This window comes from Diabrotica undecimpunctata, chromosome 7 (assembly GCF_040954645.1).
Source record: "Diabrotica undecimpunctata isolate CICGRU chromosome 7, icDiaUnde3, whole genome shotgun sequence".
Taxonomy (NCBI): domain Eukaryota; kingdom Metazoa; phylum Arthropoda; class Insecta; order Coleoptera; family Chrysomelidae; genus Diabrotica; species Diabrotica undecimpunctata.
In genome coordinates this window covers 21,418,735-21,443,601 of record NC_092809.1, presented here as the reverse complement: position 1 = coordinate 21,443,601, position 24,867 = coordinate 21,418,735, and the positions used below count along the sequence as shown (strand labels likewise).

At 31.6% G+C, this 24,867-nt stretch overlaps 1 protein-coding gene across 1 annotated transcript in view; it reads left to right on the top strand.

Annotated features, from left to right (window-relative positions):
* The window catches only part of LOC140446308 (uncharacterized), a 391,171-nt gene that overhangs the window by 336,359 nt on the left and 29,945 nt on the right, over positions 1-24,867 (top strand). Inside the window, exon 6 of the mRNA XM_072538846.1 lies at positions 12,906-13,082. Within this exon, the coding sequence (XP_072394947.1) occupies positions 12,906-13,082 (177 nt within the window). The remainder of the gene's footprint in view (positions 1-12,905; positions 13,083-24,867) is intronic.

Sequence of the window (24,867 nt, the reverse complement as noted above, 5' to 3'; positions counted from 1 at the left end):
TATTATGGAGCTTTTTCCTTAAGGGGTCCATCATAGGCACACTGCGTGTTCAATGGGACATTTTCCGAAACCAATTTTTTTATTTCTTTACCTTACTGGCATACAAATCTTGATTTTTTGTCTGGATTCATTATATCTGTCCAAAATTGATGACTCCTCAATGACGTTTGTCAAACTGACAACATTAGAATTACCAGACAGTTTTGTGACGGATCTGTAATAATTTTGTCGCTGAGAAATCACTGACAAGGAGTTTTGTAAATAGGAAACGTGGCGTTTCTATGACGTTTTATCAGTTAAAAATAGTCTAGTCTCTAGTGGAATAGTGACGATTATATTTTTATGCTATTGCAATAGTTTTTTTTGCTAGATGTTCTTTATTCTGTTTTGTTTTATAGTTTTATAATTTATTTTTTGTCTGAGAAATTTTAAGCTCTATTTTAGATTTTTGTATATAGTTCTTTATTGGAATATCTTATATCTTACATCTTAACGAATGTTTTTGTGTATTTATTTAGGTATATTTCTTATTTCTTTGAGTATAGAGGTATTGCTATTCTACAATCTTTTTAAATTTATTACTGGTATTTATATACTAATTTTAAAGAGAGATTTATATGGCAATTTAAAAGTATTTCTTTAAAATCTGCTAAAACTACATTTACTTCCCCATATAACACGTTAAATTTACGGTAAAGAAATTACCGTACTTTCACTTTAAATGTTTGATCGAAGGAGAATACCCTTAAGTTGAACATCCAAGCAAAAAATCCGAGTAACGAAATCAGACATTAGAAATCAATAAATGTATTCCCGGTTGAATCGAGAGCCGAGGTAACTTAATTTGAGTTGCAAAGAGAAAACGATTGGCAATTTATTAAAAACCGACGAGTATTTTTAAAGCTTATTCAATAGTTTCTGGATGCTTTATTGGTAACTAAAATAAAGATTAAAGTATCTAATAACGGTTGCATCATAAAATACGATTTTAACTGGGCAAGCAAAAATGTAAATAAGGTTTCTGCACAATATGTACGCTTATGCTACAGGATGGGTAAGTAATATGTATATGTAATTACGACATTGAGACCACTAATTGAGAGACCTGTATCTGTTCTACGACTACCTGCTAAGTAATTCAGGAACGATTGAATGTGGCAATAAAGGAGCCATCCCAAAAAAGAAAATCAAATGGCCAGCTGTCTTAAAATAATGGGTTGGAATATCGTCGGATTAATGCAAAGACAACAAGAATTACAACTAACTGTAGATATGAACAAAGTTGACGTGTATTTAATATCTGAAACATATGTCACTAAACAATCATTCATTAGATTTAAGGGATACAACGCTTACCACACCATACATTCTAAAAATGATGCAAGAGAAGGTAGTAGGGTTATAATCAGACAAAATCTTTTGTCTGATTGAAGAAATCAAATTTGAAGCTGAAGATATTTGTGCAACAGCGGTAAACTTTAGGACAAAGAACTATGATCTAGCAGTTATTGGTCTACTGAGTCCCCCAAAACACAATATCAAAGATAAAAGATATTAACGTGAAACACACAATTGGGTTCAAGACTCATAAATACAAAGGGTGAAGAATAGCTCAAAGCGATAAATACAAACAAGTGTGAATCAATCTCAATGAAAAAGCCTGTTGGCTCACAAACCCTATAATTATAAATTTCTGATTTAATAGACTTTTACATTATTAAGAACGTATTAAGCAACTATACAAATAGAAAAGAATATCATTTAAAACCCTGTATTGGTCAACAATAAAACAGACTGGGGCAGCTTTAGAATTATTAAACTATTAGAAAGAATTGTTTTGGCAGTATCATTGAAAACTAACAAAGACTTGGACGCTGAGGTGGAAAAGTTTAATACCGATATTCAACAAGAAGCCTGAGAAAATACCCCTGAAATACTAAGAATATTAAAAAACTGCCCTAAGGAAATCTTGGAATTGGTCTATGAGAAAAAAAGGACAAGAAAAAAGGCATTTAACCAGAGCACCACAAGACAGTATAAAAGTGAATCAACTTGCCTCTCAATTAAAGAGAGAGATTAGGCAGCTTAAGAATAATTCTATTAGCGAATTTCTGATACATTTGACAAATGATTCTAGTACTGAATACTCGCTTTGGAAGACCACCAAGAATTTAAAGAAACCAATTATGCAAACTCCTCCTATAAGAAATAAACAAGAAGGTTGAAAGAGGTTAAAAATAAAATCGAGACGAAAGTTAATCCCTAAAAGGTCCCCGACTACGATCTGATAACTGGGCAGGTCTTTAGGGAGCTTCCTAGAAAGTAGTTACCAATCTATTTAACGCATCGTTTTGTTTAAATTATGTTCCAAAACTATGGAAAGCAGCTGAGAACCGCCACATGAAATGACGTCGTATTGGCCAATATCCTTGCTACTGATTATGTCACAACTGTTCGAAAAGATTTTGCTCAAGAGGCTGAAACCTATTATCTAAAAAAGCCTACTCATCCCCGATCACCAATTTGGATTCCCTGAAATCGGCACTCTGCAATTGATCAAGTTCACCGGATCACTGACGTAATCTAAAGATCACTTGAAGAAAAAAAGAGTTGCTCAGCAATATTTTAGGATGTAGCACAGGTCTTCGACAAGGTCTGGCACAAAGAATTGACGCATAAGATAAAAATGGCCCTTCCTGTCCGATGCTCAAAGATATTTGTTTCATATTTGTCACAGAGATACTTCGGGATTAATCAAGAAGGTGCTTATTCTGAACTAAGGAAAATTAGTGCAGGGGTACCACAGGGAAGTGTACTGGGACTCGTCCTATATCTCCTGTACACTAAAGACCTGACAGTTTCAGAGCAAAATGTTGTAGCTGTTGGTGACAACGTAATTGAATAAACAGAGAAGTTACAGAATACAATTGCCGAAGAAATACTGGATATTAGTGACTGTCGATATAAACAAACAACACAGTTTATTAGGGCTGCAGTCAGTAGGTTTGGCCGGGATGTTATAGAAACACTCTTTTGACTTTTGGTCGAGCTTTCGGAATTCTTTTATTCCTTTTTCAAGACACTGTAATATAGATAAAAAGAATATGTAAATATTTACAAAATATCACAATTCGTCAGTACAACTACTAGTCGTTGAGATTATTTGTAAAAAGCTTTGACACTCAACATTAATAACACAAATATATACGTCCTCTACATATACACGTCATAATATACCTGTATGCATAACATGTTGCATACCATTAAGACAGGTTTAAAAATTAAAAAGTAAAATTACCCATGATGGGCCTCTTGGTTCTTCAAAAGAAATACAATATTAGGAACACCTAATTACATTTTAATCCTATTGTTTTTTCTTTCTGTTCTCTATGTATCAGAGTTAAAACACACCATCAAAAGATGTCATGAACTAAGTTTTACTATCCTTACCTAAATTTTAGAATGTATTTTGTCCATTATTTTATATTTTATATTTAATATTTGTGTCATTAATGTTGAGTGTCAAAGCTTTTTATAAATAATCTTAACGACTAGTAAGTTGCACTGACAAATTGTCATATTTTGTAAATATTTAATGTATTGGTTATTGGGTCGATATTCGACCTTATCAGTATAAAATAAGCTCCTGATCTATCAACAAGTCCTCAAACCAGTGTGGATTTACGGTATCCAATAATGGAGATGTACCAGTGCAATTTATGTAAGTCTACCATACAAAGATTCCAGAACAAAGTACTTCGAGGCATAGTCGATGCCCATTGGTATGTTCGTAATGATAACCACTATAAAGACTTAAATATAGAAACCGTCACTGATGTAATAAAAAAACAAGCTAAGTGTCATGAAAATAGGCTTCATCAGCATGTAAATCCAGAGGCTGGTCAACTCTTAGACAATACTAACGTGATTGGACGACTTAAACGAACAAAACCACTTGATCTGGCAGAGTGTTAAACTAAAGTGCGAAAAGGTGCTGTGTAAAGTGTATAAGTTAGAGTGATGTACTAAACTAAGATATTAAAACTAAAAACGCTAAAGGGTGTTACTCGGTATTAATAGATTCTGTTAGTTAAGTTAGGTTAGAATTAAATTGCTTATTGGTCTTATAGACTAGATTGTAATAATGGGAACATTAAATTGATGTCAAATAAAAAATAAATTGAATATGTTGTCTGCAGTGGCTCTTTTTGATCTGAATTCATTTTGATAAGTATACCTAGTATCACCTAGTATATTCTTGGAATATTCTAACAATCTATTACAGATAATACGAAAAAAATTTTGTATTTACATTTGGAAAAATATTATTAGACAATGAAATCTTCCCCATAGTTCGGATACTCCATGTTTTACTAATTCTGCCAAAATTCCGTTCATGCCTGGCGCTTTATTGTTATCTAGTTGCTTTCTTCACTTCTTCTTGTACCACTTATATTTTCAATGTGGTCCTCCTTATATTGTCTCGTTTTGTTCATTTTAAATGTCTGCATTGTGGTTTTCTTAGATGTATTGTATTCATCTTACTCAAGTTTTTTACTTCTCTGTTAGTAGTTCTCTGACCTAACCTTTGTATATCGTCAATTTTGATCTAAATGACTGTGTGCTTTCTTTTATTATTGTATAGAATGTTTTGCTTTTAAGTCTGTTATTTTGAAACATAATGACGGTATTAGATTTTTGTTTCGATACAGGGCAGCGACAAGCCGCTTATACGTATTTCGACCTCTTTAGGTCTGAATACCGCTCTGAAGAGACCTAAAGAGGTCGAAATACGTATGAGCGGCTTGTCGCTGCCCTGTATCGAAACAGAAATCTAATACCGTCATTATGTTTTATTACTTTACTCCGTTTGGAGTACCAGAAACTGTATTCACTACGAATTTTGACCATGATGAACGGCATGTGGAATGCAATTTTTAGATTCCCACACAGTGGTAAAACTTTGAATTCGGTTTCGCCAGGTAGAAATCGTTTGATTTCTCTTTTTGTTTCTGTTATTTTGCTTTAGCATTTCTTGTACTTGTTTTTTCAAAACCTCTATTTTTTTTCTTCTAGGTATTCTAGTCGCTTTATTTTGTTCTCAAATTACTGCGATCAATTTAAGTTGCTGAACTCCTAAGTATATTGAAATATTCTAATCAAGCATATACTTCAAAATCTACGTGTATAAATTATTGTAACAAAATCTACACACTGAATATATTTTTTTATAATAATCATTAAAATAAAGGTGTTTTATTTTGATACAAAACACAACACAATGTAGCGACACTAAACATTAAAAATCGATAAACGGTGTTTGTGGTCGAATAGAGGCACGGAACAATTTAATTTGAGCTACAAAGAGCCTTCAAATCGTTGGCAATTTATTTAAAACCAACAGGGACTTTCCTTTTTGCTAAATAAAAAGGTAATTTTGAGGTTGAGGTGGTAGCAGTGGCAAAACCTCTGGGAACCAACTGCTACCGAAACGGGATGGATTAAGTAATTGCGTAATACATTTTTCTCTCAAATACATATAAATATACCAATTTTAACTTAAAATGGAACTGTATTCAAAGTATAACTATTAAGATATTTTTTCAGCTTGCTATGTTCTATTATTGTACAGTATTTTATTTGGCGGTCTTAATTGAATAAGAACTCACTCTTACTATCCTCTCACGATAAAAATCATTCAACCTTGTACTTATTTTCATGTACACGACTTCATCGATATTTTTTCTAATGGAACGATAATATTCTCTTTCCGTTTTTGAATTTTGCTTTAAAAAATGATTTCAAAAATATAAGACACATAGTCCAAAATCATCAGCTCGTGAACTAGAGAAAAATTTTTATTACGCTTTTATTACAATTTTTAAACCATGTTTATTACAATTTTAACACAATACACCTTACAATTTATTTAAATTTTAAAACTGCATGCCGTTTATTTCCTGACAATAACCAAGACGGCATTAAAATTCTTCTAAAACTCTATTTAATGTTTCTGGGAGAATGAGTCGTACCTCATTTCGAATTGTATCTTTTAATTCTTCAATATTTCCTGGTCTATTTAAGTATACTTTAAATTTAAGATAACCCCAAAAGTAAAAATCAAGGTAGGCTAAATTAGGAGATCTTGCTGGCTATTCTAAACTTCCCCGCCTACCTTTCCATCTGTTGGGAAAAACAGTGTTTTAATAATCACGCACTATCATCGCATAATGAGGTAGTGCGCCATCTAGTTGAAACCATATCAAATTACTAGGCATATTTGGATTTTGGTTATCTGGATATAGCGCGGTGATTGGAGCAATAATATCGTTTTGAAGCATTACTAATTTTTTTTCCACAGTCAACGTTTCTTAAATAAAAAATGGCTCCAAAATATTGTATATTTTTCCGGATATTGCATATGCGCCTCCATCATCCAATGAGGATTAGTATCTAACCAATATCTATAGTTTTGCCTGTTACCAGTGAGATTTAAGTTAAATGTTGCTTCGCAAGTTTAATCGCGATTTTCAGTCAGATAATGTAGCTTCTACCAGTACGTCTTGTCACCATACAGAAAGATGTGACACCGAAAAAACCTTAAAACTCTCATTACTATCAGCACTAAAGGGGCAAGAAAAAAGAGTAAAAAAACTGAAACGGAACAGAGTGTAAAGAAAATTTGCTGAATGTCTTGCTAGTGAGAGGTTTTGAAAAGAATTCGTTCAGAAAGCCATACAAAAAGTTATAAAAAACCATACAAAGCCATACAAAAAAAACAATAAAAAGTCGATAAAGGCGAAAAAGAAAAAAATTGAATCACATTCTGATAGCGATGTAAGTTTACGAATGGATGACGATTCCGATTTAGATGCACCTCTGTTGAAAGATGAAGATGACATTCCTTATACAGTGGAAAAAACGAAAGAACACCATTCTAGCAAAATTGGGATTAACTCTTTGGTTTTGCTAAAATTTACAGTTAATAAGCGTGGGATGGAAATTTATCAATACATTGAAAAAGTAACAGAAACTATTTCCAGGTATTGAAATATCAGTGACTTTCCTGGGAAAGAAAGGAAAATATTTTGTATTCCCTACCGTTGCTGACGAAGCCAAATCCTACATCTAGGCGTGGGATCTTCTTCTTGTGATGCCTATCCGTTACGGATGTTGGACACTAACATGGCTATTCTGACTTTGTTGACTGCGGCCCTGAAAAGTCCGGTAGGGGTTAAGTTTAACCATTTTCGCAGGTTATGCAGCCAGGATATTCTTCTTCGTCCTGGACCTCTTTTCCCATTCACTTTACCTTGAAGTATGATCCGAAGTAGGTTGTATCGTTGTTCATTGCGCATTATTTGGCCCAGGTATTCTAATTTGCGACGTTTTATGGTTATGACTAGTTCGCGCTCTTTACCCATTCTATGTAGTACTTCTTCGTTGGTAACTCTGTCTATCCAGGAAATCCTTAACATGCGTCTATAGCACCACATCTCAAATGCTTCGAGTCTCTTCAGTGATGCTTCAGTTAGGGTCCATGACTCCACGCCATATAAAAGAACAGAGAATACGTAGCATTTTAGTAAACGAACTTTTATTTCCAATTTTATATCGTGGCCGTTAAAGATTTTTTTCATTTTGACGAAAGCTGATCTTGCCTTCTCGTTCCTTATCTTAATTTCCGTCGACGTGCATCTCGTGGCGTGGGATGCACGTGTTTAATTTACATTTTGCGTTTTTTTTTATTTAAAAGAAGCGATAACTATTTTTAATTTTGATTCTTGTTATTCTCGCATTTTTGGGTTTTAAATAAATTTTGTGAACCAAAAACTATACGTAATTAACTTATTGTATGTCTATATTACTTGACCATTAGAAATTATTGGCTTAAGACGTAGTTAATACGGAGTGTCAATATTTTCTTCAAGAGAAATGTCATGTTCAAGTCATGTTCAAGAGTGTGGGTAATAATGACATCTGACATATTTACATCCAAATAAAAAAAGGTATCTGTTCAATCACAAATTAGTCCATTAATTTGTAATCTTACATTAATCTGAATTTGTGAAACAATACCTTGATAATGTTGATGATATTGATACCGTGTATATTGGTGAAATATATCGATTAGTAGCTTAGTTACAGTTTGTTTAAATGCCTGCAATAATTTCCTCGGTTTAAATTATATTTGCCAGCTTTCAAAAGTCAAAAATTTTTGTTCTATGTAGAGGGCAATACACTTATTTAATGAATCGTAGCATTTTAGTGAGATTATAAATATAGCTTCGGGACTAGTTAGGAACGCATTTTATTATAAATTTTTACCTCAACAACACCTATAGTGTAATTATTCAGTAGTTGTCAATAACATTATATTTTACTCCACGACTTCAACATTTCATTTGTTTATCATCGTCGATCGAGAAGAATTGGACAAAGGGAATTAGCAACAATTCGAACTTATAATTACATTCGAATTTGTCCAGTATAAAAATTTTGAAACTTATAAAAAAACTTTTCATCATCATGATCCAGCCTTCATTTATCACGTCCACTGCTGGACATAGGCCTCCCTTAAACTCCTCCATTCTTTGCGATTTTGTGCTCTTTGTCTCCAATTTTTCGTGATACGCCTGATGTCGTCAACCCAACGTGTAGGTGGTCTTCCTCTAGTACGTTTGTCTGCTCTTGGCCTCCAATGTGTAATTTTACTTGTCCATCGTAAATCAATTTTTTATTTTTAAACTATTAAACTCCTTTTAGACTTTATTTCTATAAACATACTATAATTGTTTCCTTTGATAGCCATTTAAAGTTTTTCCATTTAAAGTTCTCTTTGATGTTTTATATATTCTTTGTTTGAGGTTTTTGTTTTCGCTGTTATTATACATTATAAAATAAAGAGCTGTGTAACAACTGCCGCTCCAAATACAAAGTAAATTATAGGAGTACAATAAATTTGTATTTGAATTAAGTAAATGGTTCTTCCAAGAAAAATAAATGACTGCTATTAATTTCGATTTCTTTTCATTTATAAATCTTATGTTTATAGACAAAATCGTATTAAAAAATAACTTTAATTTAAAATATGTACTTTGTGTTAAATCGACACTTTTTTAAATGAAAACAATTATTGTATATTATAGAAATTTTTTTAGATAAGTACAAATAATTATACAAAAAGAAAACGTAAAAATAGTTATTAAATTATTCAAATAATATTATTGTAGTAGATTGACATGCAGGGCAACCAAAAAATTAATAAATAATTACGTTCAAAATGTTTCGCAATTTTCAAATTGTAAAACCAAATTTAAAAATTCTGATATACAGGGTGTTAAATCTCAAGTTAACAAATCTGTTAATTTTTTGTATTGCGATAAAGATAAATAGGTTAGTTGATCTGTGTGTTAGTGAAACACATATTCTTAAAATGATCTTTCATGATCCTCAGTTTTAGAAGATATAAACAAACAAAATTTTGCTGCGTTATTTTTGTAAAATCTTCTCAAGTTTAGAAAGCATAGTAAAAACAATATTGTGCGTACATGTTAATTCAGTAAGAGCTTTTTATATTTGATACATAATACACCGTAAAAGGTGATCACAACTAGACTAAACAACAAATTTGATGCATACCAACCAGTTGAACAGGCAGGATTTAGAAAGGGGTACAGCACAACCGACCACCTTCACACCCTTAAAATATTGATAGAAAAGACCAATGAATACAACCTTCCAATATACCTAGCGTTTGTTGACTATGAAAAAGCGTTTGACAGCATAGAACTATGGGCAGTAGAAGAAGCGCTAGTTAATTGCCGAATAGATTCACGGTACAGAATGTTAATCCACAATATATATCAAAACGCCACTATGAGAATTCAGCTAGACAGAGATTTGCAAACTCCATTAATTAGAATTTGTAGAGGTGTCCGACAAGGGGATACAATCTCACCCAAACTATTTACTCTGGCGTTGGAAGACATTTTTAAATCTATAGACAGGGACAATAAAGGGATTTGTATAAACGGGAAATACTTAAATCATCTAAGATTCGCCGATGATGTACTCCTGATAGCAACAACTATGGAACAACTACGAATAATGATTTCAGACCTAGAAAAGACATCTCTTGATAAAGGACTAAAAATGAATCTAAAGAAAACTAAAATAATGACTAATACAGAAGACAGATCAGTAATTACCATAGGTGGAACAAACATAGAACACGTCCAAGAATATATTTACTTAGGCAGACAAAAGTAACCAGTTATCAGAGCAGACAAAAGTAACCAGACTAAAGAAATAACCAGAAGAATAAGAATGGGGTGGGCTGCATTCGGAAAACTCTCATATACTATCAAAAACCAAAAAGTACCTTTAAAATTAAGAACGAAGGTATTTAATGCATGCGTCCTACCTGTTCTGACATATGGTGCCCAGACGTGGACGTGTACCAAGAGCAACTTTGATGGAATAAAGAAAACTTAAAGAGCTATGGAAAGACAAATGTTGGGAATATCGTTGAGAGATAAAAAGAGGAACGAGTGGATAAGATGCAAAACCGAAACAACAGACGCTGTCGAACATATATTGAAATTAAAATGGAAATGGTCTGGGCATAACGAAAGATATCAGGATGGAAGATGGAATAAAGAAATTGGCCGCTAGAGACCATATACTGCAAAAAGGTCAAGAGGTCGACTGCAATTAAGATGGAAAGATGACATTGAGCAAAGTGCAGATCGCTTAACAACATCCTTGCTTCCATAGACTGGCAGCTATGTATAGTTAACGATATTTATATTGATGTTTTTTCTATAGGAATTGCTAACTTTGTGCCATTAAAGAAATATAGAACTTCAACTTTTTCCAAGTGGTTCTCTGCTGATTTTAGAAAACATGATCACTATATTTATGTTAATAATCTTTTTGGTCCTGACTATATTAGATTTTACCACCTAAGAGCTGAATATAAACAAATGTCTGAAATTTGCTTCAGAAACTATATCAAAGGTATAGATACTCACTTAAAAATCAATTTGAAAGTATATGAATGATAAGCGATCTAGTCATAACCTACCTAACTCCTAATTTTATTAAGTCCAATCAGCAACAAATGGTCAATACATAGCTAATTTATTTATTTGCTTATTTCAAACTGTGTATTCACTAAATAACAACAACCTTGACGTACCTTTCTATCCAACTTTATTACAAATATTTGTCCTTCTAATATTACCATGACAGATATTTTTATTGGCATAAGTGAGTTGTCCAATTAGCTTACTGCTGGTCCAGATGAAGTGCCTAATTTGTTATTAAAAAAGTGTGTCTGTACCCTTGGAATGCCATTTGTTTGATATTGTTTATTAGATATCTGAAAACATCTGTGTTTTCTTATTCATGAAAAGAAATTTATGTCTTTCCTATATGTAAAAATAGTCAGAAAGACAACATTGAAAATTATTGTAGCAAATGTATACAATTTGCAATCCCTAAGCTCTTCGACTGTCGACTCTTTGCTGTAAACCAACTTTCTTGGTTCTGTAAAGGTTTAATATCTCAATCATAGCATGGTTTTCATAGCAAAAGATCCACTTCAACATAACTTGGTTTGCTATCAATCTGATAATTATCTCAAATGGAAGACCATTAACAGGTACAGATTACCAAATACTTTTGGACAAATTAATTAATGTAGGCTTTCATGTCAGGTTTGTTGAATGGATTAAAAACTACATCTGGTAGAAGTCAAAGGGTGAAGATAGGTTGTTATCTGTCCAAATACCCAATGTTGGCGGATGACTTGAAATTTTGAAAAGTTATAGATAGCCTAAAAGACCAAGCCTTGTTGCAAGATGACTTACACCGACTACAAGATTGGTGCAATCAAACCAAACTCCACATAATTGTAACAAAAATGTTGTTTTATAAGTTGTTCTCGTAAAGTCAATAGAATCGAAATAAGATACACTATTAATAATATACCACTGAACTATGTTTTTTTATTCGGGATTTGGGTGTTATTTTCGATAAGAAGCTTATTTTCTGTGACCACATAAACACTATTTCAATAAAGGTATCTAAACTTCTTGGTTTTGGTACTAGGAATTGCAAAAACGTCTCCATTAATTCAACAAGATTAGTGTATTGCTTAGTTAGAACTAAGGTTCCACATCAATCTCTACGTTGCCAAAATGTTTTCAATATTCTTTTCCCCAGAACAACCTATGGTATTCACAACCCATTGGATAGATAAATGGGGCTATTAAATTATCTGGATTTTAATATTTTCAATATAATTTTAACTCGGTTAAAAAGCTCTTGCTCTGTGGTATGTATATTGGAATTGTTGAATTTTGTTTTTGTTATATTTTGTTTGTTTTTTTAGTATGTAAGATTTTTAGCCCCATTTTTCTAACTTTTTAATATTGATTTTATATTATAAGTAATTTCAAGTTTTAAATCCTAACCGTGATATTAAATATTGTTATTTAAACTGTTTATGGGGTTATCCCGTGTATTAAATAAATAAACAATAAATGATCTGATTGTACTGGTTTCATTATAAGATATGAAGACTTAAAAATATTGACAAAATAGATAAAACATGAATTTTGGTAAGTAATAAGACCAATTATTAAATATGGGAATTTTTGAGAGCGGCTTAGTGTTTTCTATGTGCAGTTAATGTATGTGCATTTGCCAATGAAACATACTGTATGTATCGTATAAAATAAAAAAAGTTATTTAAATGATTTTTGATGTCAGTTGTCGATTTCATTTTTCAATATAACTATGTCGTGGTTTTTCAAAAGGAGTATGGGTATATAAAACATATTAGATTTTATTATTAAATTCTAGATATATCAACTAAAGCTTTTAATCTTTTACAGCTTAAAGGTACAGGTGCTAAAACTCCCGATCCAGACTGGACTAGAAATCGATCCGGTCGAAGTGCTGCCTGCAGTAGACAAAACAGCCCACCCAGAGAAATTCCCGCAGTAGGACCAGTAGCACCCCGTTCTAGAAGGGCCTCGAGAGTAGCTAGACAACACAGTTATGATGACGAGGTTCGTAGACTATAGTATAGGATTCTTGTTTTTCGTTTATATTTTTTATACTCGTGATAAACTCGAAATTGTTTGTAGAATTACGACCAAAAAAATCACCAATATTACATACTGATGCTTTGGATTATATTTGTGTAATAAATTGCCCTTATGAGTCAGACATCATTTGAGGGTGGTACGTTACATGAGGCATCGCGGGGCTTTACCCTCCCCGTAGTACTTGTGTTGCTATACGAACACCTGTCAGTTATCCCCACCACAGGGTGAAAAGTGAATGCAAGTAGGAATAAGGTCTCAACCTCGCACCTAGACAGGTGGCCTCCGAGAAGCCTACTCATCTACCAATCTTATCCAAATATAGGAGGGAGGAGAGGACAGAGAAGAGAGGACGTGTAAAGTTTGCAGCTCGTTCAACCTCACTTCGGTTATGTAGAATGAGAGCAGAGTGGTCCCACGAGAACTAGTCTCGGATACTAGGAGTACCTATAGACCAGTGACCGTAACTCTCAGGCGCCCTGCGTGCGTTTCCACAAACCCGACACCTGAAACCATCACTCTTCATGATATCGATGAGTAAGCAGTCATCAACATACCATTTGTAGAAATGTATGTTGTACTTCAATTTTGGAGATGACTGTTGTTTCTAATATTTCCATTAATAAGTTTGCTATTGGTGCTAAGATAGGCGAACCCATGTCACATACTTCTCTTTCATTTAAAAAATTCTTAGAGGGTGTAAAATTCTGCCTCAGCTCAACGTTCTTCCAACATAAAATTGAATACTGTTCTCAGATTTTTAGAAGGGCCATGGGTTTGCCTATCTCAGCACCAATGACAAACTTAGTACTGGAAATATTATAAATAACAGTCATTTCTAATATTGAAGTACAACATACATTTCTATTAACGATATGTTGATGACTGCTTACTCTGCATTCCGGATAATAAAATAAAGCATACTTTTCAAGTGCCCAATAACTTCCATGATAACATTCAATGTACTTATAAACTAGAAGAAAACAATAAAATTACTTTTCTTGATTTAAATTTAGAATATAACAACATTAACGGAATGATAACATCTAACTGGTTTACACAGGATGTTTGATCCGAAAGATATCTAAATTTTAATACCAACGCATCATAGCCCATAAAAAAAAGTGTTGTATTCAGTCTTACTGACAGAGCAATTAAGCTATCTAACCCACAATACCATTCCGCAAATGTGAGAAAAGTTAAAAGTATCTCAAAAAAAAAAATTATCCACCAGAATTTTACAACCGTTTTATTAAAAAAAGAAGTTATATTATCAGAAATCAATCTTATTCCAATACCAATCCATAACAAACACAAACCATACCTAGAAATAATAATAATATGCCACTAAATCAAGCAGACACTATATCCTTAACATACATTAATTAATTTTCTGAACAAATGGCAAAATTGTAGGCAAAATATGATATTAATGTTGGACATAAATTATCAAAAATATCTGGAAAATAGTTTACAAAATTTAAACCCAAGATTAATAAAGATCATCAATTCAATGTTATTTATAAAATAAATTGTAAAGACTTTAATTCAACATATATTGGACAAACACACCAATACCTGCATAAAAGCCTTTTTGCACACAACCATAGTGTACAAACCAACAGATTGGACACAACAGACCTAGCCTAACATTCTCCAGAAAATAGCCATTCCTTTGATTTTGAAAATATACAGACTTTGAAAAAAGAACAAAATTACAACAAAAGATTCATATTTTACATGATTCACATAAAAAAAGATCCAAACTCTACCAATAATAAGACTGACATCAAATATATTTCCAATATGGATCCTAATTTAATAAATTGAGTTATTTTTAAATGCACCATGGCGGATATTTAAGATACTACCCTGAACCACTCGTGTTTTAAGATGTCCTGCCAGATGTCATCTGTCAATGTCAGATACCAATTTTTTAATCTATGTTAAACTTATAAAGAGTGTAAACATGAAATATAATTGTAAAATGTAATGTTTATAAAATAAAGTGCTTATTGAAAATGGCAAATAGTAGAAATGTTTAAGCAATAATATTGTTAATATAAATAACTTAACACCATTTTTTGCTAAATCTCAGAACATTGTATCCAACAATCAGAACATCTATTATCATTCACTACCTTTTATACCATCATTAACACCTCAATTAATACAAACACTAAAGGTTATTGACAATATAAAAATAGCAACAAAGAACATCAAAACTATTTTATCTTTATATTACAAAACTAAGTATCCTATAGACAAATTAGATAAAACAAATATAGTATGCAGCATTAGTTGTACTCAGTGTAAAGCTAAGTATGTTGGTGAGACCGGAAGAAATCTGTTAAATCGCATTATTTCCCACAAAAGTGATTGTAGAATTAAAAAACCATCTTGTCCTTTAGCAGAGCATGTAATTGACAAAGACCATATTAGGGATTTTGATAACATTAAAATTTTGTGTAGTAAAAGTAATAAATTCAAAAGAACTTTTTTAGAAATGGTTTGTATTAGCAGAAGTGATAATAATTTAAACAAAAGATCAGAAATTCAAAATCTAAGCAAAATACATAATTATATTATTTCTTTATAGTTCATTTATAAAACCAGTAAAATATCAATCACATTTTGATTTAATTTTCGATATACTTGTTACATTTTTTTCAGGCATCTATCAATGATGAATAAATATTCTTTTTTATTACTAAATAAAAAAGAATTTTTAAACAAAATTTTATTTTTTGGCAATTGTCAAAAATGAAAATTTTAAGTTGGCATTTATGACATTGAGACTTATTGTAATTTGTCGCTATTCTAACTTATTTATAAATTAAATTGTTTTTGTGTTAAAAAAGTTTTTAAAAATTATATTACAACACTTAAGAAATATTTATTTAATAAGAGAATTTTTTAGAATACTTTTTTGAAATATGTTTAGCAGTAATTTATTAACAAAACTAATTTTATTTGGTGAGTTATTATAATTTTTTTTTCTAGCTCCACTTTGTAAGATATTTTGTATTTTTTAGCAGCTCTTGAAAATAATTGTAAATATAATTGATCGCTCGAGATAAAAAAAAATTACCTAATAGCCCCTTTTATTGACTCCAACCCATACAAAACATATTTATATATTTTTTCCAAACGAGTCACAAGTACTTCTTTTTTCTTACTTATGTATATTTTTCTTACTATATATATATATATATATATATATATATATATATATATATATATATATATATATAAATATATTAAAAGTGATTATTTCGACCAAAAAATAATTTATAAATATATAGTAATTATCAGTACAGTGGTCTCTAATAAAAATTTTCGAAAAGACATTCGTTGGACTTTCCGAATTTGAATTTGTATCAGCCCAAGTATCTAATGAGGCTGGGATAGGTCGAAATAATTCATAACACTTTATTGATACCGATTCGAGCACGGGAAGTTTAACGACTTTGTCCTCCTAGACCATTTAATTCAACAAAGTGATAGCAGCTTTGGCTAGAAAATTTAATCTTTTACACATTTCGCATAACCCAGAGGACAGGAAACGATATTATCATATCGTTTTGGTTTATGGCCGCCAAAGCAGGTAGCGCCTCTGTACGCTAAAGACTGCAGTGAAAGTGCCATATAAATTATATACAGCATTAAAATCTAACCGGATTGTTATTTCATAGCCTACCGATTTTTTTTTGATGTTTTGGATAGCTCGATATAATGATAAAAAACTTTTTGTATCACAGATTTTCTACCTCTTATTTTATTTTTTTTAACGGAAATTTTTACAACAATTATAATACAATTCAGTTTTAATTAAAATATGCAAATAATTCACCCTTTATATCTAATAAATTTCCTATTAGATATAACCCATTTCATAATAGATTTATTAAATCCAGGAGACTTTTAAAATGAACTTGCTGACTTTTCCCTAACTGTCGATTAAGACAAGACTAATAGCATCCCGTGCTATTTAAAGTCTACCTCTAGAGGACGTTGAAAAAATGGCGAAAATGTAATCAGATGGGCCACTAAGATAACTTTCGCGTATAAAGAGCCATTAAGACAGTCTAAAATGGTCCGATAAAAGCAAAAGTTAAATAAAATAGGACCATCAAATATTTAGAAAATGTACAAATTCACTATATATATATATATATATATATATATATATATATATATATATTGTTATGATATGTAAAATAGAGAAAAATATTGGTTTGTTTAAAAATATTTCAAAGTTCAAAAACATTAAAATAATTCAGATAAGTAGGATAATATCCAACAAACATTTCGGAGAAGGAAAGTTATTAAATCCTTGGATTTCCTGTACTAAACAAAGTGTAAGCTTTGCATTTATTTCTTTGTTATACTTGAGTGACCCGCATAAGTTTAAGTGAAAGCCACAGACAATTGAACGGGGTTTTTCAAAATACATTAGTGCAGTGATTAAAGACAATAGAAGGGATTATAGAAAGTGGTTTTTGTTAGTTTTTAAGAATTATAGAAAAATATTATTTGTAAATAAGTTTTAGGAAATTTATAAGTATAGGTAAAAATTTGTGTGTTATCGAAATGAAAAAATGGGGGAATTGTGACGAGTTGTGATTGGCGGAGATTGAAAAAGGTGGGATAAGTGTGTAGGAAAAAGTTTAGCGAGATTGAGGAGAGAGAAAAGATAGAGTCAGTTGGTTTCCAAGTCTGTGAGAGGAACAGTGATTGTTCTCTGGCGGTTCCTGAAATGTAGCAAGCAGTAGTGTTGAATGTTAGTGAGTTTTTGTGGAGTTAGTGTATCTGGCAGAAGCTGAAGAAGTAAAATATTGTAAGTCATATTTCTCTACTTATATTCCAAGAGTCACTGTTCAGGCCAACGAGAGATTCAGTTTATCGTAAAGAGAAGATATTCCAAGAGTCATTTTTCACTCGGGCCAACGAGAGATTCAGTTTATCGAGAGGAGAAAGGCTATCATAATTTGAATGATTTGTGCTTTTGAAGGAGATCATTAAGGACGATATACTTGCAACAATCTGTGTAAGATTGCTGATTACATAGGGAGCGGTTGAGAGGAGATAATATAGTCTACAAGGAACAAGGATTTGGACCACTCATCATCAGAGAGAGATATTTTGTTTTCTGCAGTTGTTTTTTTATTGATAACACAATTTTTACACTTAATTTAGAAAGGATATAAATATTTTGATTAGGAGAGTTAGAATAGTTCGGAATTTTGAGATTTCAATTAATATTGTTTGTACCATAAATTTTGATTGTTCACGTACGGAGAACAAAATTTTGAGAATCCTTATATGAGATTTGTTTATTGAAAACTTTTGAGTGTGAATTATTTCATTATTTTTATTTCAATATATAGTGTTAGATCATATGTGTTTTTATTATTCCGGTATTCTCTGGACCTTACCTTTCACATGTAATAGCATAGATATTGAAGCACGAATTTAACCCTGAGATAAAAGAATTAAAAATTGTGATAGAGTCATAATCATATCATTTAAATAATTTTAATTAATCAAAAAAATTAATTAGCTAATTATTGCTTGGCGCACCAAGACTTTAAATATCACAATAATATATATATATATATATATATATATATATATATATATATATATATATATATATATATATATATATATATATATATTATCAGAGAAAGAAATCTTTTTTTAAATAACTGACTATTAATTATAATTCAGTCCTTTCTATACTACTCAAAAAAATTTTGTTGTATACATGTCTGTTTACACATACCATCTACTTCAGCCTATAATTTCTCAAGAGCCTGAAGATGATATGCCAGAAGCTTTAACCAGCTAAACCGATCATTCAATTTTTGTTTTAATAAAAAACCTACTCAGGATTCACGAATTCTGAGTATAAGATTTTTCTCTAACAGTCATAAATACTTGCTCATACCAGCTTTTTTAAAGTTTTTTTAGTATTTCCGAACAAATCATGAGGTATATATTTATGAACAGAAAACAGCGTAAGCTTCGGGCAGTATTGTCCATTTTTCAGATCTAACTGAATTTTTGACGTGAAAACTTTCTACAGACGCCACTACATCATTAATTCGCAACATTCCGATTCAGACAATAAAACTAAAAATATGTGTAAGGATAATATTTACTAGTTTTTCATTAGTTTTTGAGTTTTTCTAAATATTTAACCATTTTCAAATTGGTTAATATATTCCTTTTTTTTGTATTTGGTAACGGCATCAACTACTGATACTTTATTGATTAAGGTGAGAGTATATATAATAAGTAAATTACAATTTAACAAATAGGTAAGTATATCCTATAATATATAAATTACAGTTTATTTCTTCTTTATGTGCCGTCTTCTACCGAAGGTTGGCGACAATCAAACGATAGGTTTCTCTGTTTTGTGCCGCATGTATTATGTTCGCAGCTTCTGGTATTTGAAACCATTCTCTCAAGTTTCTCAGCCAGAATTTCTTCTTTCTGTTCAAACCTCTTCTACCTTCAATCTTGCCTTCCACAATAAGCTGTAGTAGACTGTACTTATCTGTAGGTATGACCATTCGTCTTTACCCATTCGTCTTAATACCTCTGTGTTGGTCACTCTGTCTATCCTAGGTATTCTCAGTATGCGTCGATACAGCCACATTTCTAGAGCCGCTAACTTCTTTATAGTTGCTGCTGTTAACGTTCACCCTTCAACTCCGTAAAGTAGCGTAGAGAGTACGTAGCATTTCGTGGCGCGCCATCGGAGGTTAACGCTTAGGTGACGGTTGCTTAAGAGCTTTCTCATTTTGATGAATTTGGATCTTGCTATTTCAATTCGGATCTTAATCTCTACGTCTGGGTCCCACTTATCATTTACTGTATATCCCAGATATTTAAATCGGTGTACTCTTTCAATACGTTCGGCTTCAATATTCAGGTCGGTATGTTGAATGTTCTTTTTACTGATCACCATAAATTTAGTTTTCTTTCTATTGATCTTCAGTCCAAATTGGTTGCCAGTTGTATTTACTCTATTTAGCATCATCTGTAAATCTTCGATGTTATCGGCCAGTATAACAGTATCATCTGCATATCGAAAATTACTTATTGGTACGCCATTAATCTTGATGCCCTCGTTGTACTCTTCCAGTGCCTCTAGAAATATTTGTTCCGTGTATAGGTGAAAAAGCAGTGGCGAAAGAATACAGCCTGTCTAACATCTCTCGAAATGATTACGTTTTCACTCACCATATGTCCATTCTTCATGTCGGCTGTTTGATTCCAATACAATTTTTTTATAATCTGGATGTCCTTAGTATCAAGTCCTGTAAGATGTAATAGTTCTATGAGTTTGTCATGTTTGATAGTATCGAATGCTTTCTCATAGTCGATAAAACAGGCGTAAACATCTTTCTGTTGATCCAGACATTTTTTTTGAATCAAGACTTTTATTGCAAAGAGCGGCTCTCGAGTTCCAAAACCGCATCTAAAACCGAACTGTGTTTTACTTATGCTGTGTTCTAATTTTGCTCGTATTCTGGAATGGATAATACGCAAGAATACTTTAAGGGTGTGACTCATTAAACTTATAAGGCGATATTCACTACACGTCTTAGAATTCGATTTCTTGGGAAGGGGCACAAATGTAGATTTCAACCAGTCCGATGGAATTTGGCCAGTATCGTATATCTTATTAAATAGTTCTAATACTACATTCAGGTTGTTCTCGTTAAAAACTTTTAAAAATTCGACTGGTATTTCATCGCATCCTGTTGCTTTCCCATCTTTCGTTTGATCTATAGCTTTTATCACCTCACTTTTCAATATTTTTGGTCCATTCAGATCAAGAGTGTTCGTAGAAATATGACGATAATCCGTAAACAAATCTTTTATGTAATTTGCCCAAGGCCCAAAAAACTTCTTTTATATTGTCAGGTATTAAATCTTTCTGTTTTTCATTAAAATATTTAGGATAATTTACCAAAATATGTGCTACGGATATACGACAATTACAATGGTTACGTAAATAACGATCTGATTTAAGGATAAGGTAACAATAAGTTATTCTCCTGCGCCATCTGATGTAGACAAACTAACCATTTTAAAGAATAACTGGCAGTCAGTGCTTATCTCATACCCTTAGTTTATTGTAACCTTTACTATAGGTACTTTGAATCATTACAATAGGAAGCCAGAGAAAAAGTTGTTTTGACAAGATCAGTTGAAGCTACAAACCGAAGTAAAATAGGCATGAGCCTATCAATAATGAAGGAACAAGTATTTGGGCAAACAATTTATGTAGATGGTGTAAAATACCGATTGGTATATAGTTTTCGATCTATGAGGATAATTATAGAAGTATAATACAGACTGCGTACCATTCGCTGTTATATATTTTCAATATTATTATACGGAGCTGAGACTTGGGACATTAAAAAAATGTAATTTAAAAAAAATCGAGGCTTTCGAATTCTACTTATACCGCAGAGTATTAAAAATATCATGGACTGATAGAATTACAAATAAAGAAGTACTGGAGAGGGTTGGTAAAGAAACAGAACTAATCACCACTATACAAACCAGAAAACTGGAATACCTAGGCCACGTGATGAAGGGACCAAAATATGAAATTTTGAGACTCATAATACAGGGAAAGATTCAAGGAAGAAGATCTGTTGGCCGAAGGCAGAACTCATGCTTGAAGAATCTACGTGATTGGTATCAATGCAGATCGATTGATTTGTTTAGAGCAGCAAGTTCAAAAATAAAAATAGCCGTTATGATTGCCAACCTCCTTAGAGAGACGGCACTCTAAGAAGAAGAAGAACATCTAGAAGGTATTGCTTGTTGTTATAATAATATAATATAATAAATATAAGAGCAGGTTTTTCCATCAGGTTTTATCGATGATGTCGACATTTTGTCGAATAAATAAGATGCTATTAGAACACCCACAGGTTAGGCCCTCAAAAATGAAAAATCAAATAAAATGTTTTAGACGTCAATAGCATTTTGCTTCAATAGGTATTTGATAGGATAATAGGGATGTTCACTAATTTTTAAATATAGTTAAATTCAAAGAAATTCAATAGATTATAAAATATATAAAAATATAGTAAACATGAAATTGTTTAAAAATATATATTTTTTAAGATAAATCAATTCTTAATTTTAATTTTGATGGAGGCTAGAAAAACGGCTCCTCGCAGCGAGGCTACGGTGTGTGACGTCAGCAGTCGTATCGACAACTTGTTGTGTAGATATACGTATTTACGAAGTGTAACCAGTTCTTTAAGTATTTATACAGTGATAATGAAGCCAAATAAGTGGTGTTTGCTACAAAGAGAGGGAAAAACTAGAAAAGGCAGTTATTATGCAAGTTAGAAAAAAAATAAATGCAAATATCTGTACCTCGGAAGGAATCAACACTATGTTTATTTTTAAAACTTTACAGGAGAGCAGTTTTAAACTTTTTTTCACCAAAAAGTATTATTACTGCAGCTATTTATTGAGATATCCAAACAATATTTTAATAGAACATTCTGTTTATTGTTATTTACATAATAGATTTGTTATAATTAAAAACAAATTTGTTCCTGTGTTTTTTAACCCTTTTAATGGCCATGGTGTTGTATCCATCTAATAAAGTTATTGTACTGTAAGAATTAGTATGGGGTATTCAATAACAACTACAATCCTATTTGACTTTTACTGACAAAATTTATTTAACCATACAATTTACCTTTACAAATACAAATATGTATGTAAAAATGGCATTTTAGGTACAAACCACTCAGTCATCCTCAAGTAAGTCTCCTTCTGGATAGTCACTATTAGTATTACTAGTAGGTATGCTTTAAGTTTTGATAAAAATCATGGCAAAATGTAGGAACATTTGACAGTAATGCCAATAGATCGTTATACTTTTGTTGTGATATAAGTATTAGACTTTGTGATAACCGAAACCTAAGAAGGTCAATCTCCTGGTGTTCGTCATGAAAATTACTTTTTAAAAACAGAGTTCCAATGCTGTTTTGTTTAACTTGCAGTTAAACACACTTTGACAGAAGAACTTGTTGTTTGTTAATGTCTCTTTTCTATTAAGCAAAGGCGGATTTTAAGATGTTTTGACATCATACAAAGACCTTAAATTTTTAAAATCTAGTTCCATATTATGTACGGTATATTTCATTGATGTTTGTCTGACTAACTGCTGCCAGTCCCAGAGCGTGTAAATAGAAATGTTAAGTTTTTTCTCTTTCGCTCTATCAGCGTATGGACAGTGTCCGCCTACATGTGGTTATTATTCTTTAGTAGAAACTTCTGGATGATAATTTTTACTTTTTTAAACAAGTATTAATGCTAACATTTTTATTCTGGCCGTAACATTTGTAAGACCGTAGTATGATTTCTTCTATGTTACTGTCAGGAATGACGGTATCTGCCCATTTTAATAATGCAGATCTTATTTCATTTCCACTACGAATAGTTTATCAGAACTTCTGTCTATATCAGACTGATCTTCGTTATCAAAACTTAAGGCATCTCTAATAATATGCTCTTCATTTAAAACATCATTGCTTAGTGTATTATTTGATTCTGAAATTAAACAAGGCGTATAATATTGGTTGTAAAAGATTTAATAATATTGCTAGTCTAAGGTTGGTATCAAATCACTACGTTACCCTTTTGAGGTTATGTTTTTTAATAATTTAAAAATAATGAGCAAAAAGGTAGCTTACCTGTAAATGCAGTAGAAGAATTCGCAGAACTTTTTAATAGGTACTTCAAGAATCTTTCTCCTACGAGAATTATGGATCATTGTTCTTATTATTAGTAACAAACCGCTGTAAACACACCATAAATGGCAAAAGTATTATTATTAGATCACTAACAGTCTACCTCTCATCATAGAGATATGCGCATCGGTAATTCACATGCGTAGAGGGACAAAACATTAAGTCCACATGGTGTTTTCTCCCTCTAAGTAAAAATGGACTTGGTGTTCTTTTAAAGGTCACTTTCTTTATCAGCAAATGGTTTAGGACCTAGTGCTCTATTCCTTTAAATACAGTTATAAAAGTTAATTATTAGTCTGTAAAAGTGTCAAAATTGAAAAAATGGACATAGTGTTGTATCCCTCCGAGATACAGTTATAAAAACCTGTGGTTTGACAATTTTAAGTAAATATGGTATTAAATTGTTTGGAACTGTAATAAAAATTTTCTCAGAATTGTTTTTAGATGTATTTAGACACCCAGGAACAAAACACCACTTATTTGGCTTCATTATCAGTGATTTACTTAAAGAACTGGTCACACTTTGTAAATACGTATACAAAACAAGTTGTCGATACGACTGCTGACGTCACACACCGTAGCCTCGCTGCGCGGAGCCGTTTTTCTAGCCTCCATCAGAATTGAAATTAAGAATTGATTTATCTTAAGAAATATATATTTTTAAACAATTTTATGTTTGCTATGTTTTTATATATGTTATAACCTATTGAATTTAACAATATTTAAAAATTAGTGAACATCCCTATTAACTTAAAATTATGAAGCAGTCACATGTTTATAAAAAATTTTAGTAGAAGGGAAAATAAATACAAAAACTACAAAAAAAAAACAGAAACGTAGAGATAAAGAACATCTATCAAGTTATGGTCTAAAGCAAATGTACATGCATATGTAAGCATACGCAAATTTTATATTGTACCATAAGTGAAAATGTAAACGTT